This window comes from Canis lupus, chromosome 9 (genome assembly GCF_011100685.1).
Source record: "Canis lupus familiaris isolate Mischka breed German Shepherd chromosome 9, alternate assembly UU_Cfam_GSD_1.0, whole genome shotgun sequence".
Classification (NCBI taxonomy): domain Eukaryota; kingdom Metazoa; phylum Chordata; class Mammalia; order Carnivora; family Canidae; genus Canis; species Canis lupus.
The window spans coordinates 45,891,277-45,905,027 of NC_049230.1; the positions used below are offsets into that span (position 1 = coordinate 45,891,277).

The window sequence follows — 13,751 nt, forward strand, 5'->3', positions numbered from 1 at the left end:
TTTATTTATTTTTATTTATTTGACAGAGCACACGCAGGGGGAGTTGCAGGCAGAGGGAGTGGGAGAAGTAGACTCCCCGCTGAGCAGGGAGCCTGATGCAGGGTTCCATCCAGGGCCCTGGGATCGTGACCTGAGCCAAAGGCAGGCACTTAACCAACTGAGCTACCCAGGTACTCCAGGAAGTGATTTTCATACGTTGTTCATGGTAAACTGGTGAAGTCTTTTTGGAAGACAATTTGTCAATATTTATTAAATTTTAAAATGCTCGTAACAAGTGGATGCAATCATTCCTCCTCTAAGAATTTATCTTAAAACATAAAAAAGGGGACTCCTGGGTGGCTCAGTGGTTGAGTATCTGCCTTTGGCCCAGGGCGTGATCCTGAGTCACGGGATCGATTCCCACATCAGGCTCCCTGCATGGAGACTGCTTCTCCCTCTGCCTATGTCTCTCTCTCTCTCTCTCTCTCTCTCTGTGTGTGTCTCTCACTAATAAATAAAATCTTTAAAAAACAAAAACAGAAATAAATAAAAATAAAACATAAAAAGGTTGTTCACTGCTGCATTGTTTGTAACAGTAAAAATACAACAACCTGGAGATAATATAATTGTCCCTAACAGGGAAAGAATAACTATGCTGCGGCATAACTATACAAGCAGTATCACAGAAAGTTGCCAGAAAGATCAATGTGTGACATTGGAGAAAATATCCTAGAACAAAGGACATGATATGATCTAACAGAATAAAGAAACAGATATGTATATATTCATCTACAATTGTCTAAAAATACAAAAAAAGAACCAGAAAACTCCAGTAAACGGTGGTTATTTCTGTAGAACTGAATGAGAAGTAAAGGGTAAAGTAAACTTTTCTGTTAAACTTCATTAAATATCATTTCAAATATGAGAATGTGTTTCTATCTTGTGAACATTTGTAAAAAAGAAAACTAACAAGCAAAAACAAAAACCCACCCAAAACCCAATTATTCCCCTAACTATACCTAGTTAGTACCCAAATCGCCAAGGCTCAACACTGCGCTCATTATTTCATTCAATTAAAATCTGAGTGCCCGCTACGTGAGGCACTGTTGATAGTTCTGGCACAAAGATAAAGATGTTAACATTGAACTTGAAAGGTATGCGTTTATGTATCTGCAAATACATGAAGCTCTCGTTTGTGTGTCATATTGAGCATTAATATGTGTCAGTTGGTGAAGAGCTTTATACGTATTTCCCAACCGTCATTTTTTAAAAAATTTATTTATTTATGATAGTCAGAGAGAGAGAGAGAGGCAGAGACACAGGCAGAGGGAGAAGCAGGCTCCATCCACCGGGAGCCCGACGTGGGATTCGATCCCGGGTCTCCAGGATCGCGCCCTGGGCCAAAGGCAGGCGCCAAACCGCGCCACCCAGGGATCCCTCCCAACCGTCATTTGATCAGTATTTATGAAATACCTGGGTTTTGTTTTTTTGTTTTTGACACAGCACGGCTCGTCTACAAGACACAGAAAACTTTGCCCTTGTGGAGTTTAAGTAGTAAAGATAGACAGTAAGGAAATGATTATACAAATATAAAAAGGAGAGCTATATAGAGTTGTAAATGTATAAAAAAATGAAGATGACCCAGCTGGGACTCAGGGACTCCTCAACCCTTCAGAAGGTCCTGGTTTGGGCAACCGGCTGACCCGACTCAGCCTCATGGAAGAGGATGAAGAAGAGCTGGAAATTCACGAGTTAAGTGAGGAATGGCAAGATACAGACAAGCACACTTCCCCCAGTGAGCATGGGCTGGACCTCTTAGATTCTACAGAGCTAAACCTTGAGGATTTCTGACAGGACGTCCCTCCCCATTTCCACTCCCCACCTCAACTGGGAAAAGGCAAACAGGCCAACAGTGAAGAAGGACCATTACTTCCAGGCCCCACCCTGGTCTTTGAAGGGAAGGAAGGGTGGGCTGTGCCTTTCTAACCTAACGTTTCTCTGATGATGTTGGGATAGAGAAGCCTTAGGGCCCCCTGTCCTTCCTCATGCTCCTGGCTCTGTCCCTGTGTGGAGAATGCCTTTTTCCTGCTGTGTCTGAAAGAAGTGGCAGCTTTACCTTAGTACTGGAGCGGCACTGCCTCCCTGTACCGAATAGAAAGAACCCAGTAGTGTCCTGTATTTTTGGAACAGCTTTCCCAGCCTCTTTTGTACCCTAGTGGAATCTTTCTCAGGAATGAGGAAAAGATCTGGCTGACCCTGAAAGATAAGCAGAACTTAATTGGGGTGTGGAGGAAGAGACAGAAGCCAGGAGAAGCATTTCAGGCAGAAGAAATACAAAGAATAGAGGCCACGTGGCAAGAAGCAGAACGCACATCAAGGACCAACAGAAGGCCTGAATGCTGAGAACGGGAGTGGGGTGTAAGAGGCCCGGGCAGTAGGCAGCTGGCTGGCTGCAGTGTTGTACTGGCTAGTCATTTGGATTAGGGAAGTCAAGGGAGTGTACTGTTTTTTTTTGTCATTGCTGTAACAAAACCCCACAAAATTAGTGGCTTACAACAAACAAAAGTGTATTATCTTACAGTTCTGACATGAGCTCAATGGGCTAAAATCAAGGTGTTGGTAGAGATGTGTTGCTTTCCAGAGGCATCAGGGGAGAAATCAGTTTTCTCACTTTTTCCAGTTTCTAGAGGTTGCCCACATTCTTTGGCTTGTGGCTCCCTGTCTCTACCTTCAAAACTGACAATGCTGCATCTCTGACAATTCTTTCACTGGTTCTGTCTACCTCTGACACTTTTGCTTCCTTTCTCCACTTTTAACGATTCTTGTGATTACACTGGGCTAACAGGGATAATTCAGGCTGCTCTGCCTATCTTAAAATTAGCTCATTGGCGACCTTAATTCCATCTGCAAACTTAATTTCTCTCTACCATGTAACCTAACATATTTACAAGTTCTAGGAATTAGGACTCAAATATATACGCCTACCACATAGGAAAAGGAGGAGAATTAATTTGATTTTATTATAAAATTGTAAATTATGTTTCATAGTTATCCTGGGTATTAACAAAATGAATCCCTGATTTATTTACCATCTGCAGTTAGTACTTTTTCCATTTCCCAAACTATATATAAGAACCTTAAAACGATTTACCTCTATTTGCCCAAGTTCCCATTTGTACTACTATCATGTCTCACTCACTTCTAAATGTTCTAAATCCCACAAAACGTTATTACTATCATTGTTTTATTTTTTTTATTTTTGTTTTTGTAAAGATTTTATTTACTTATTCATGAGAGACAGAGAGAGAGAGAGAGGCAGAGACATAGGCAGAGGGAGAAGCAGGCTCCATGCAGCGAGCCCGACGTGGGACTTGATCCTTGGTCTCCAGGATCACACTCTGGGCTGAAGGCGGCGCTAAACCGCTGAGCCACCCGGGCTGCCCATTATCAGTTTTAAATTATGATTTTAAAACTATTTAGTCAAGGGACACCTGGGTGGCTCAGTGGTTAGGTGTTTGCCTTCGGCTCAGGGCGTGATCCCAGGGTTCCGGGATCAAGTCCCATATCAGGCTTTCTGCATGGAGCCTCTTCTCTGCCTCTTTCTTCATGTCTCTCATGAATAAATAAATAAAATCTTTAAAAAAAACCCTATTTAATCACATATTTATCTTGCCTGGTACCTTTCATTCTTTTCTGCAATTGCATGCTTCTATCTGGAATGATTTTTCTTTAACCTGTGGAATTTCCTTCAGTATTTCTTGAGGCTCTGATCTGCTGATGGTCTCTCAGATTTTTTTTTGGGGGGGGGGTCTGAAAAGACCTTTATTTGGCATTCATTTTTGAAGGTATTTTATTATTTTTCATTTTGAATTTTTAAAAAGATTTTATTTATTTATTCCTGAGAGACAGACAGGTAGAGACAGGCAGAGGGAAAAGCAGGCTCCCTGCAGGGAGCGCCCAATGCGGGACTAAGTTCCAGGATCCCAGGATCACAACCTGAGCCGAAGGCAGATGCTCAACCACTGAGCCATCCAGGTACCCCTCATTTTGAATTTTTATTAAAAAAATTTTTTTATTTATTATTTTTTTATTGAAGTTCCATTTGCCAACATATAGTATAACACTGAATTTTTATTAAATTTTTTTTACTGTAATCTCTACCCCCAACACAGGGCTGGAACTCATGACCCTGACATCAAGAGTCATAAATTCTTCTGACTGAGCCAGCCAGGTGCCCCACATGTCTAGTAATCTTTTACTGTATTCCTGACTGCATAGAAGGCATAATAATGCTAGATGACATGTGCCACTGTAGAAATGCCCCCTTTCCTGCGTTAGGCAGATAGGATGAAGGGCTGGCCAACCTTCACCTAATCGAGAATTGAGTTGAATCAGGGTTGGGCTACAATTCTTTCTTTCTCTTTCTTTCTTTCTTTCTTTCTTTCTTTCTTTCTTTCTTTCTTTCTTTCTTTCTCTCTCTCTCTCTCTCTCTCTCTCTCTCTCTCTCTCTCTCCTTCCTTCCTTCCTTCTTCTTTTTTTTTTTTTTTTTTTTTTAAGTAATCTCTGCACCCAACGTGGGGCTTAAATTCACAACCCTGAGATCAAGAGTTGCATGCTCTACTGACTGAGCTAGCCAGGTGCCCCTGGGCCACCGTTTTTATTAAAACTCAGTACATCATTGGTTTCTTCCTGTTCCTTGGGTTTGGCATTCCTAAGCTTTTGGCTGAGAGCCTGAAAGGTCTCTGTATCCTCATGCCTAAAATCCTTCATCTCAGGACATTTTGAGCTTAGATTTTTAACCTACCATACCACAGATGTTCAAAATCTGCCAAATGTTTTAACAGGGAGATCATTTGTTCCAAGCCCCTTTTCTCTAGTGGGATTTTATTGGTCACCATTGTTTTAAGATTTTTATTCTACCTTTTTGGTCAGCCTTCTGAACTGCCTGAGAATTCAGTAAATGACCCCTGAGGCAAACTGACTCCTTGGGTCTTGAGTTTGGGCCTCCTTTAGTTTCTAATCCATCACATCAGCCTCACACAATTGCCAAAATATCTTCTGGTTCAGTTTCCCCCAGGATACTTCCTCTTCTTAGGGCTTACCTGATCCTCAGGTTTCACTCTCAGGAAAGAAAATCACTAGTGATCAGCTAGGAAGGAGCCTTTCTTCTCTGAAATTTTAGTCCATCTAGATCTTGTTGCTCTCTGGTATCTTTAAAAATACAGTGATCACAATCTCTTTCTCTCTTTATAGTAGGAGTATGGTCTGCTGTGATTTAGTATATCCTACCCAAAAGCAGAAGTTCAACTTGCCAAATTTGAAAGAAATCTAATGGACAAAATTTGGGAATGGATTTAATATGGGGTGTGAGGAAGAGGAAAACTCAGGCATGACTCTAAGTAGTTTCTGGGTAGCAACTGAAGAGACGGTGGTATAACTTATTACAAGATCACAGAAGACACTCTGATATAGATAGGGTACCCTCTATGACGAGTTGTTATTATTGTTTTTTATTTCTTAATTTTATTAGTTTTAAATTTTTTATTTTTTTAGCCATCTCTACACCCAACATGGGGCTTGAACTCATGATCCCAGGATCAAGAGTTGCACGTTCCACTAACTAAGCCAGCCAGGCAACCCCCCATGAATTAATTTTTATTTATTTTATTTTATTTTATTTTATTTTATTTTATTTTATTTATGATAGTTACACACACAGAGAGAGAGAGAGAGAGAGGCAGAGACACAGGCAGAGGGAGAAGCAGGCTCCATGCACCGGGAGCCCGACGTGGGATTCGATCCCGGGTCTCCAGGATCGCGCCCTGGGCCAAAGGCAGGCGCCAAACCGCTGCACCACCCAGGGATCCCTTAATTTTTAAATATAGAATGGTTCATAGGTTTCTAGCTTTAGGAACAGAAATAAGGCAATGCAATTCACTAAGATAGGAACCACTGGAAGGGACCAAGAGTTTGATTTTGGATATGTTGAATTTTAACTATCTTTGAGACCTTAAGTAGTCAGCTGGATTTAGAGATTTGAGTCCCAGAAGAGAGGTGAGGGCTGGACATATAATTTCTCTGACATAATTTTAAGGGTAATCAGCATATAGGAGGTAACTGATGTGATGGCGTGAATGAGACTATATCAGTTGAGAATACAGAGTGGAAAGGAAAGAGAACCTAGGCTGGAGTCTGGAGGAGCTCCAATATTAAATGGTTAGGCAAATCCTCTCAATTTTTACATTCCTTTCAATGCACCAAAAGTTCAAATGATTCTTATGGATTATGACATCTTGCTGTTAGCCATATCAAATTACCTTGGGATAACTCTATTACTATTACTATTTTCATCAATAGGTATCTATCATTGGAAATTCTGAAAAGGGAATCCACACATAGAGCTTTAGTCATTGTTTTTCAAAACGTAGGTCACAACTGAGTAGGTCATGAAATCAACTTACTGAGGGGCTCCTGGGTACTCAGCGGTTGAGTGTCTGCCTTCAGCTCAGAGTGTGATCCCAGGGTCCAGGGATTGAGTCCCACATTGGGCTCCCTGTGAGGAGCCTGCTTCTCCCTCTGCTTATGTCTCTGCCTCTCTGTGTCTCTCTCAGAAAGAGAGATTTTTTTTTTAAGATTTATTTATTTATTTATGATAGACAGAGAGAGAGACAGAGACTGAGACAGAGACACAGGAGGAGGGAAAAGCAGGCTCCATGCCGGGAGCCCGATGTGGGACTCGATCCCGGGACCCCAGGATCGCGCCCTGGGCCAAAGGCAGGCGCTAAACCGCTGAGCCACCCAGGGATCCCCTCTCTGTGTCTCTTGTGAATAAATAAATAAAATCTTTAAAAAAAATCAATTTGGTGGATCCTAATTAGTATTATTTTTTATAAAGATTTTATTTATCTTAGGGGGGCCGAAGGAGATAGCCTTTAAGATTTTATTTATTCATGAAAGACACAGAGAGGGAGAGGCAGAGACACAGGCAGAGGGAGAAGCAGGCTCCATGCAAGGAGCCCGATGTGGGACTGGATCCCAGGACTCTGGGATCACACCCTGAACTGAAGGCAGGCACTCAACAGCTGAGCCACTCAGGCATCCCAAGATTTTATTTTTTTATTTGAGAGAGAGAATGAGAGAGCACTAGTGGAGGGGAGGGGCAGAGAGAAAAGCAGACTCCCTGCTGAGCAGGGAGCCTGATATGGGGCTAGATCCCAGGACCCTGAGATCATGACTGGAGCTGAAACCAAGAGTTGGTTGCTTAACTGACTGCACCATCCAGGCGCTCCCTGATTTTTAAAGATTTATTTTAAAGAGAGAGAGTGCACTCATGGGGTGGGGCAAACGGAGAGGGACAGAGTCCCAAGCAGACTCCCTGCCAAGCACAGAGCCCCAAATGGGGCTCGATCCTATGACCCTGAGGTAACCACCCAAGCCGAAATCAAGAGTTGGTTGCTTAACTGACTGAACCACCCAGACACTCCTAATTAGTATTTTTTAAATGAGATAAATAGAGGAAAATACCAAAGTACATCATATGAAGTATAAGCATCTACATTCTCTTCTGTGGTGAACTTACCCAGTCTGTGGCTTGAAATCTCATGTATGACTCTCAAATTTCCATCTCTAGCCCAGTGCTCTCTCCTAAATGCCATGCTCACTTACCTCCACTTGGATGTTTACTAGACATCTCAAACCCCTGATCTAAGAACCCCTGATCTTTCCCAAAATAGCTTCATCTGCAGTCCTTCCAGGGGAAATTTCATCCTTCTTAGGCCTATATCCTCAGAGCCACTTTTTACTTTGCTCATTCTCGAACACACCACATCTCATCTTCCAACCACTTCTCATCATCCTTACCCTGGTCTAAATTATCATCACCTCATCTCTCACCTGGCTTAATGCAAGAGCTTCTCAACAGATTTCTCTAATTCACCCTTTCTTCTCCCATAGCCTACTCTCAACACTGTAGTCAGAGTGATACCCTGAAACAGAAGTCAGCCAACTTTTTCTGTGGAAAGTCAGAGAATAAATATTTAGGATTTTGGGGGCCAAGAGGAAAATCAAAGCTAATACAGAGGTATTTCCATAACAAAAGAGAAGACAAATTTCTATAAAATTTTTGGTATAATTAAAAACTAATAACTGTGTATAATTTTTTTGTAATGCAGGTCTATTTTCTAAAAAAAAAATTTTTGGGACACCTGGGTGGCTCAGCAATTGAGCATCTGCCTTCAGCTCAGGGCGTGATCCCGGGATCTGAGATCAAGTCCCACATTGGGCTATTTGCAGGATGCCTGTTTCTCCCTTTGCCTATGCCTATGTCTCTGCCTCTCTCTCTCTCTCTCTCTCTCTCAGGAATAAATAAAATCTTTAAAAAAAAATTAAAAAAAAATTTTTAAAGCAATGTCTCCACCCAACTTGGGGCTTGAACTCATGACCCTGAGATTAAGAGTCCCATGGTCTCTGACTGAGCAGGTCAGGTGCCCCATGTAATACAGGTCTACTAATGAGAATGGAATTTTTTCAATTTTTATTTTTACTGGGCAGCCCCGGTGGCTCAGTGGTTTAGCACCACCTTCAACCCAGGGCGTGATCCTGGAGACCCGGGATCAAGTCCCACATCAGGCTCCCTGCGTGGAGCCTGCTTCTCTCTCTGCCTGTGTCTCCGTCTCTCTTTGTGTGTCTCTCGTGAATAAATAAAAAAAATAATTAAAAAAAATTTTTTTTTACTTTACATTTTTAGAGATTTATTTACTGAAGAGAGAAAGAGAGGGATGCTTTGGTGGCTCCATGGTTGAGCATCTGCCTTTGGCTCAGGTCGTGATTCTGGGGTTCTGGGATCAAGTCCCACATCGGGCTCTCTGCATGGAGCCTGCTTCTCCCTCTGCCTCTGTCTCTGCCTTGCTCTATGTCTCTCATGAAAAAATAAATAAAATCTTAAAAAGAGAGAGAGAGAACTGGGGGGCGTGGGGCGGCAGAGGGAGAGGAATAGAATCTCAGGCTGACTTCCTGTAGCACCGAGCTCCACCCAGGGCTGTATCCCAGGACCCTGAGATAACGACCTGAGCTGAAACCAAGAGGTGGATGCTTAACCGGCTGAACCACCTAGGCACCTCTCTTTTTTATTTTCTAATGGATTTTGCTTAACTGGGGCTCAAATCCAGTGTTACCTAACATCAAATCAACTGTAAAGGCTTATCTGTAAAAACCATTCTTAGCTGACGCTGTATAAAATCAGGCAGCAGGGGGCGCCTGGGTGGTTCGGTGGTTAAGCATCTGCCTTGTCTCAGTACGTGATCTCAGGGTCCTGTGATCAGGCCTCAGGCCTCAGGCCTCAGGCCTCAAGCCCCAAGCCCCAAGCCCCAAGCCCCAAGCCCCAAGCCCCCAGCCCCCAGCCCTGCATCAGGCTCTCTGCTTAGTGGGGAACCTGCTTCTTCTCCCTCTACCTCCCTCTCCCTTTGCCTGCCGCTTCCCCTGCTTATGTGCATGTGTATTCTCTGTGTCGAATAAACAAAATCTTTAAAAAATAATAAAAGAAAATCAGGTGATGGGATGGATTTACACTGCAGGCTGTAGTTTGCTGATCCCTACTCTAAAATATAATCAGATCATTCTCTCAAAACCCTGTGAATCGGTTTTCTTCTGTAATGTAACAAGCTACCACAACTTCAGCAGTTTACAACCATTTATTATCCTCACAGTCTACAGATCAGAAGTGCAGAACCTGGCTGATTTCTCTTGAGTAGGGTCTCGCTAGGCTGAAATCAAGGTGACCTCTGATATGGAAGACCTGGGAAAGAATCCACTTCTAAGATCATTCAGGTTATTGGCAGAAACCAGTTCCTTGCAGTTGTAGGTCTGATGTCCTCACTTTCTTGCTGGCTATTAGCCAGGAACTACTCTTAGCTTGTAGAGACTCCCTGCATTCCTTAGCATGTGGTCCCCCCTCATTTTCTTTTTTCTTTCCCCCACCCCCTCATTTTCAAGCACAAGCACATTCACATCTTGTGGCTTGAAGTTACTTTGTGCTACCAGCTGGAAAAAAAAGTTCTGCTTTTAAAGATTTCACCTGATTAGGCTAGCCCATTCAGATAATTGTATCTCAAGGTCAACTAACTTGGGAGTGCTGGTGGGGGAAGGGGCATCAGTTCTAGAAGTCTGTCTACCAGGGCGCCGGGGTGGCTCAGTCAGTTAAGAGTCTGCCTTTGGCTCAGGTCATGATCCCAGGGCTCTGGGAATGAGCCCCGCATTGGGCTCCCTGCCCAGTGAGGAGGCTGCTTCTCCCTCTGCCACAACCTCCAGGTCGTGCTCTTTCTCTCGCTCTGTTCTCTCTCATAAATAAAAACAAATAAATTCTTTAAAAAAAAAAAATAGAAGTTTGCCTACAACACCCTAAAATAATTTCCTACTCAGAATAAAAAGGCAAGGCACTTAGGAGGGTCAACATGACTTGCATCACCTGCTACCCACCAATCCCCATGCATGTCCTATTACTTCTCTGATGTTATTTCCTGCTCTTCTTCCCCTGGCTTATTCTGTTCACTCACACTAGCCTTCTTGCTGTTGCTTGAACATGCCAGACATACTCCCAACCTGGGATCTATGTCTGGAGTACTCTTCTCTCAGATATCTATCTAATTTGTTATCTCCTGTATCTCCAAGACTGCTCATTTCCACTTTTTTATTTTTTTAAGAGAGCATGAGAATGCGCAAATGGGGAGGGCCAGAGGGAGAAGAGAATTTTTTTTTTAAGATTTTATTTATTTATTCATGAGAGACACACAGAGAGAGAGAGAGAGGCAGAGACACAGGCAGAGGGAGAAGCAGGCTCCATGCAGGGATCCCAGGTCTCTAGGATCAGGCCCTGGGCTGAAGGCTAAACCGCTGAGCCACCTGGGCTGCCCTAGGGAGAAGAGAATCTTAAATAGGCTCCATGCTCAGCCTGGAGCCCAAGGTGGGGCTTGATCTCACAATCCTGAGATCATGACCTGAACAGAAATCAAGAGTTGGACACTTAACCGACTGAGCCATCCAAGTGCCCTGAAACTTCCACCTTCTCAATGAGACCATATCTAATCACACTATTTAATACTATAATCTGTATTCTCACTCCTGGCACTATTTCCCTTACCTTGTTCTATTTTTATTTTTTTCTATTTTGCACTTAGCACCTTTGTATACTATATACTTTGCTTATTTATGTTTAATGTCTATCCCTCTTTGCCAGAATTAAGCTCCTCAAGGATAAGTATCTGTGCCTATTTTCTATTCACTAATGTATTTTCTTTCTTTCCTTCCTTCCTCTCAAGTAAGCTCTACTGCCCAATGTGGGGCTTAACCTCACGACCCTTAGATCAAGAGTCATATGTTCTACCTCCTGAGCCAGCCAGGCACCCCTCACTGATGTATTTTTTGTTCATTAAGCATCTAGCACAGTGGCTGGCACAACAGGTGGCCAATAAAAATTCACTGAAGTTTTGGGAAACTCTTGCTTTAATTTTCTATATATGGTTGTACATACTAGGTTGTGATATAAAATAGTATTACTTACTACAGAGGGTAGTCAAGAGAGTGAAAAATACTGGGGTTAGACTACATGACTTCTAAAGTCCTTTCTCTTTTTTTTTTTCCCCCTAAAGTCCTTTCTCAATTTGAGCACTTATAACTTTCTATGTGTAGCTAGTAAATGCCCACTATATCTTTTGGGAAATGGCAAAGTTCACAGCCTAGTTTCTAGAGCAAAGCATTGATTATTGAAACATAACACTGACACCAAAAAAAACTATTAGCATTCTTGCCTGCTCTGTAATAGTAGCTTAGGAAAAACTGGAAACAGCAAGAACTGCTGAATGCTCCAAAATATAAAAATCTGAACTTAATCGTTCCATGAAAACGAGATAGAATTTAAGAGCATATGATAAAAGAGAACATTTTCTAGATCAAAATTTCCCCCGTTAAAGCTTTCACTCACTGAAGAAGCGAAGAAGAGTGAAGAAAGATATCCCTTAAAGCGTCTGCCGTAGCAATTGTGTCCTGAATGGACTTCGGGAGCAAAGACCACTTCTGAAATACATATGATTTCCACTCATCCACAGGCAGATCCATTTTACTTTAGGTCTATAAAATAAATAAGAAAATAAGGAATTCAGATTTCTACAAATGCACAATTCTAGGGGAAAAAAAAAATCAACCTTTCACTCCAGCAAACATGAAGCAACAAAATCAATTCTTGTGGTCTTTTTCCATAGTTTACATGCTGAGGATCTATTTTGTCTCACACCTATTCACCGAAAATCCTTTTATTCAGAAATATTTACTGAAGGCCTAGTTTGTTCCACGCACCATGCTTGCCTCAGACCTCCATCTTCCCAAGCTGTTCAAGTCAGACATCACAGATTTTTCTCTCTCTCCACCTACTACTTAATTAACAAATGTATCTCTTACACAGCTGTTTTTTCTTTCAATCCCCAGATCATTCAATTCATCTTCCACATTGAGACAGATGTAGGTCCTCTGACTTAAAGCTCCTCCAAGCTTTTGGGGAAGCCCTGTACAAATCCTTCACTATTCGACCCCTGGGCTCATTTTCTAAGGCCCAAGTCTCACGTCTTCTTCTGTACCCTATTATTCTGAGCTACTTAAAGCTATCCCCAACTTGCCAGGCTATTTGCCTCTCTAGTTGTTGCATAGGCCATGCCATCCTTCTGGTAGCATCCCTATCCTCACTTAAGCGTCCACTCGGCAAATCTGCACACACCCCCTTCAAGACCCACTTCAAATAGCACCTCCTCCAGGAAGCCTTCCCTGATTTTCCATCTGCGAGCACGGAACACTTTATGTCTCCTCTGAGGCCCATATCATGTCTACATTGAGTTAAGGCTACTCACTGCGGTAACTCCCTCGACAGACTACGCTTTCTCCCGAGGGCGGCGATCGGATCCTATTTACCTTAGGAAAAGCCCCGATGGGCCAAGCTCGGGGTTTAGCAACGGGGGGAGCTCGGCGTTTCGGTTGCTGAAGTAATCAGGTTGGTGCTTTGACTACCGTTGGCAGCACAGTCATCAGGGAACAGCTCTCTCTTCTGGGCGACCAGTAGGCCTGTCAGCCAAAGGCCGAGCCAAGTTTTTTTTCCGAGACGCGTCTCGGAAAGCTTCCGGGACTAGACCGAGGGCCCAGAGCAAGAGCTAGCGTCATCCTTGGCGCGACCCACGCCCCGGCCCCGCCCCCTGGCGCAGCCGTCGGGTGACTAGGGCCTCAGCCTGGGCTCCCGCGTGTCACGTGGCTGCTCGCAGCGCCTCGGCCAATGGGGCGGCTGCCCCGCCACTAAGCCCGCCCCCGTGCCTTGCGCATGTCAGTAGGCGGGGGTGGTGCCTGCAGCTCCTTGGCCCAATAGCTTTGGAGCGCGCGGGGCCCCAGGAGGGAAGTGGGGTCTGCTGACGAGCTGGAGCGCGGGAGTTTGCGCGGCGGAGTCATGGTGGGCCACCTGAGCGAGGGGGCCATTGCGGTGAGGAGACGCCTGCGGACCGGCAGGCCGGGGTGGCTGGGGACCCTGGGGTTGTGGGGGTGGGAAAGGGAGAAGGGGGGCTGGAGGCGATGGGGAGAGAACGCGGGAGAAGATAAAAGGGGTGGGGGAGACCGTCGAGTGACTCCCCAGAATCATCACCGTCTCCGAGAATTTCTACTGTCGTCTTTGAAACATGCCCATGTTTTTTCTACTTAAGAGAAGGAAGCAAAATTAACTCGATGGTCCCGCGTCTCCCTCCTCCGGC

General features: G+C 43.8%; 2 protein-coding genes across 5 annotated transcripts in view; one reads left to right on the forward strand and one right to left on the reverse strand.

Annotated features, from left to right (window-relative positions):
• SMYD4 (SET and MYND domain containing 4) overlaps positions 1-13,227 on the reverse strand; it is a 55,167-nt gene extending 41,940 nt beyond the window's left edge. Inside the window, exons 1-2 of one of the 4 annotated variants that reach the window (XM_038548490.1) lie at positions 12,870-13,227; positions 11,954-12,099 (exon numbers count right to left, since the gene is read on the reverse strand). In XM_038548490.1, the coding sequence (XP_038404418.1) occupies positions 11,954-12,087 (134 nt within the window). In that variant the 5' untranslated portion in view covers positions 12,088-12,099; positions 12,870-13,227. Of the gene's footprint in view, positions 1-11,953; positions 12,100-12,869 lie in introns of those variants that run through there. The other 3 variants (XM_038548489.1, XM_038548488.1, XM_038548491.1) reach the window with 3 other exon arrangements.
• A 104-nt stretch (positions 13,228-13,331) lies between these two features.
• The window catches only part of RPA1 (replication protein A1), a 76,291-nt gene continuing 75,871 nt past the window's right edge, over positions 13,332-13,751 (forward strand). The window contains exon 1 of the mRNA XM_038548492.1: positions 13,332-13,486. Coding sequence (XP_038404420.1) covers positions 13,454-13,486 — 33 coding nt within the window. The 5' untranslated portion in view covers positions 13,332-13,453. The remainder of the gene's footprint in view (positions 13,487-13,751) is intronic.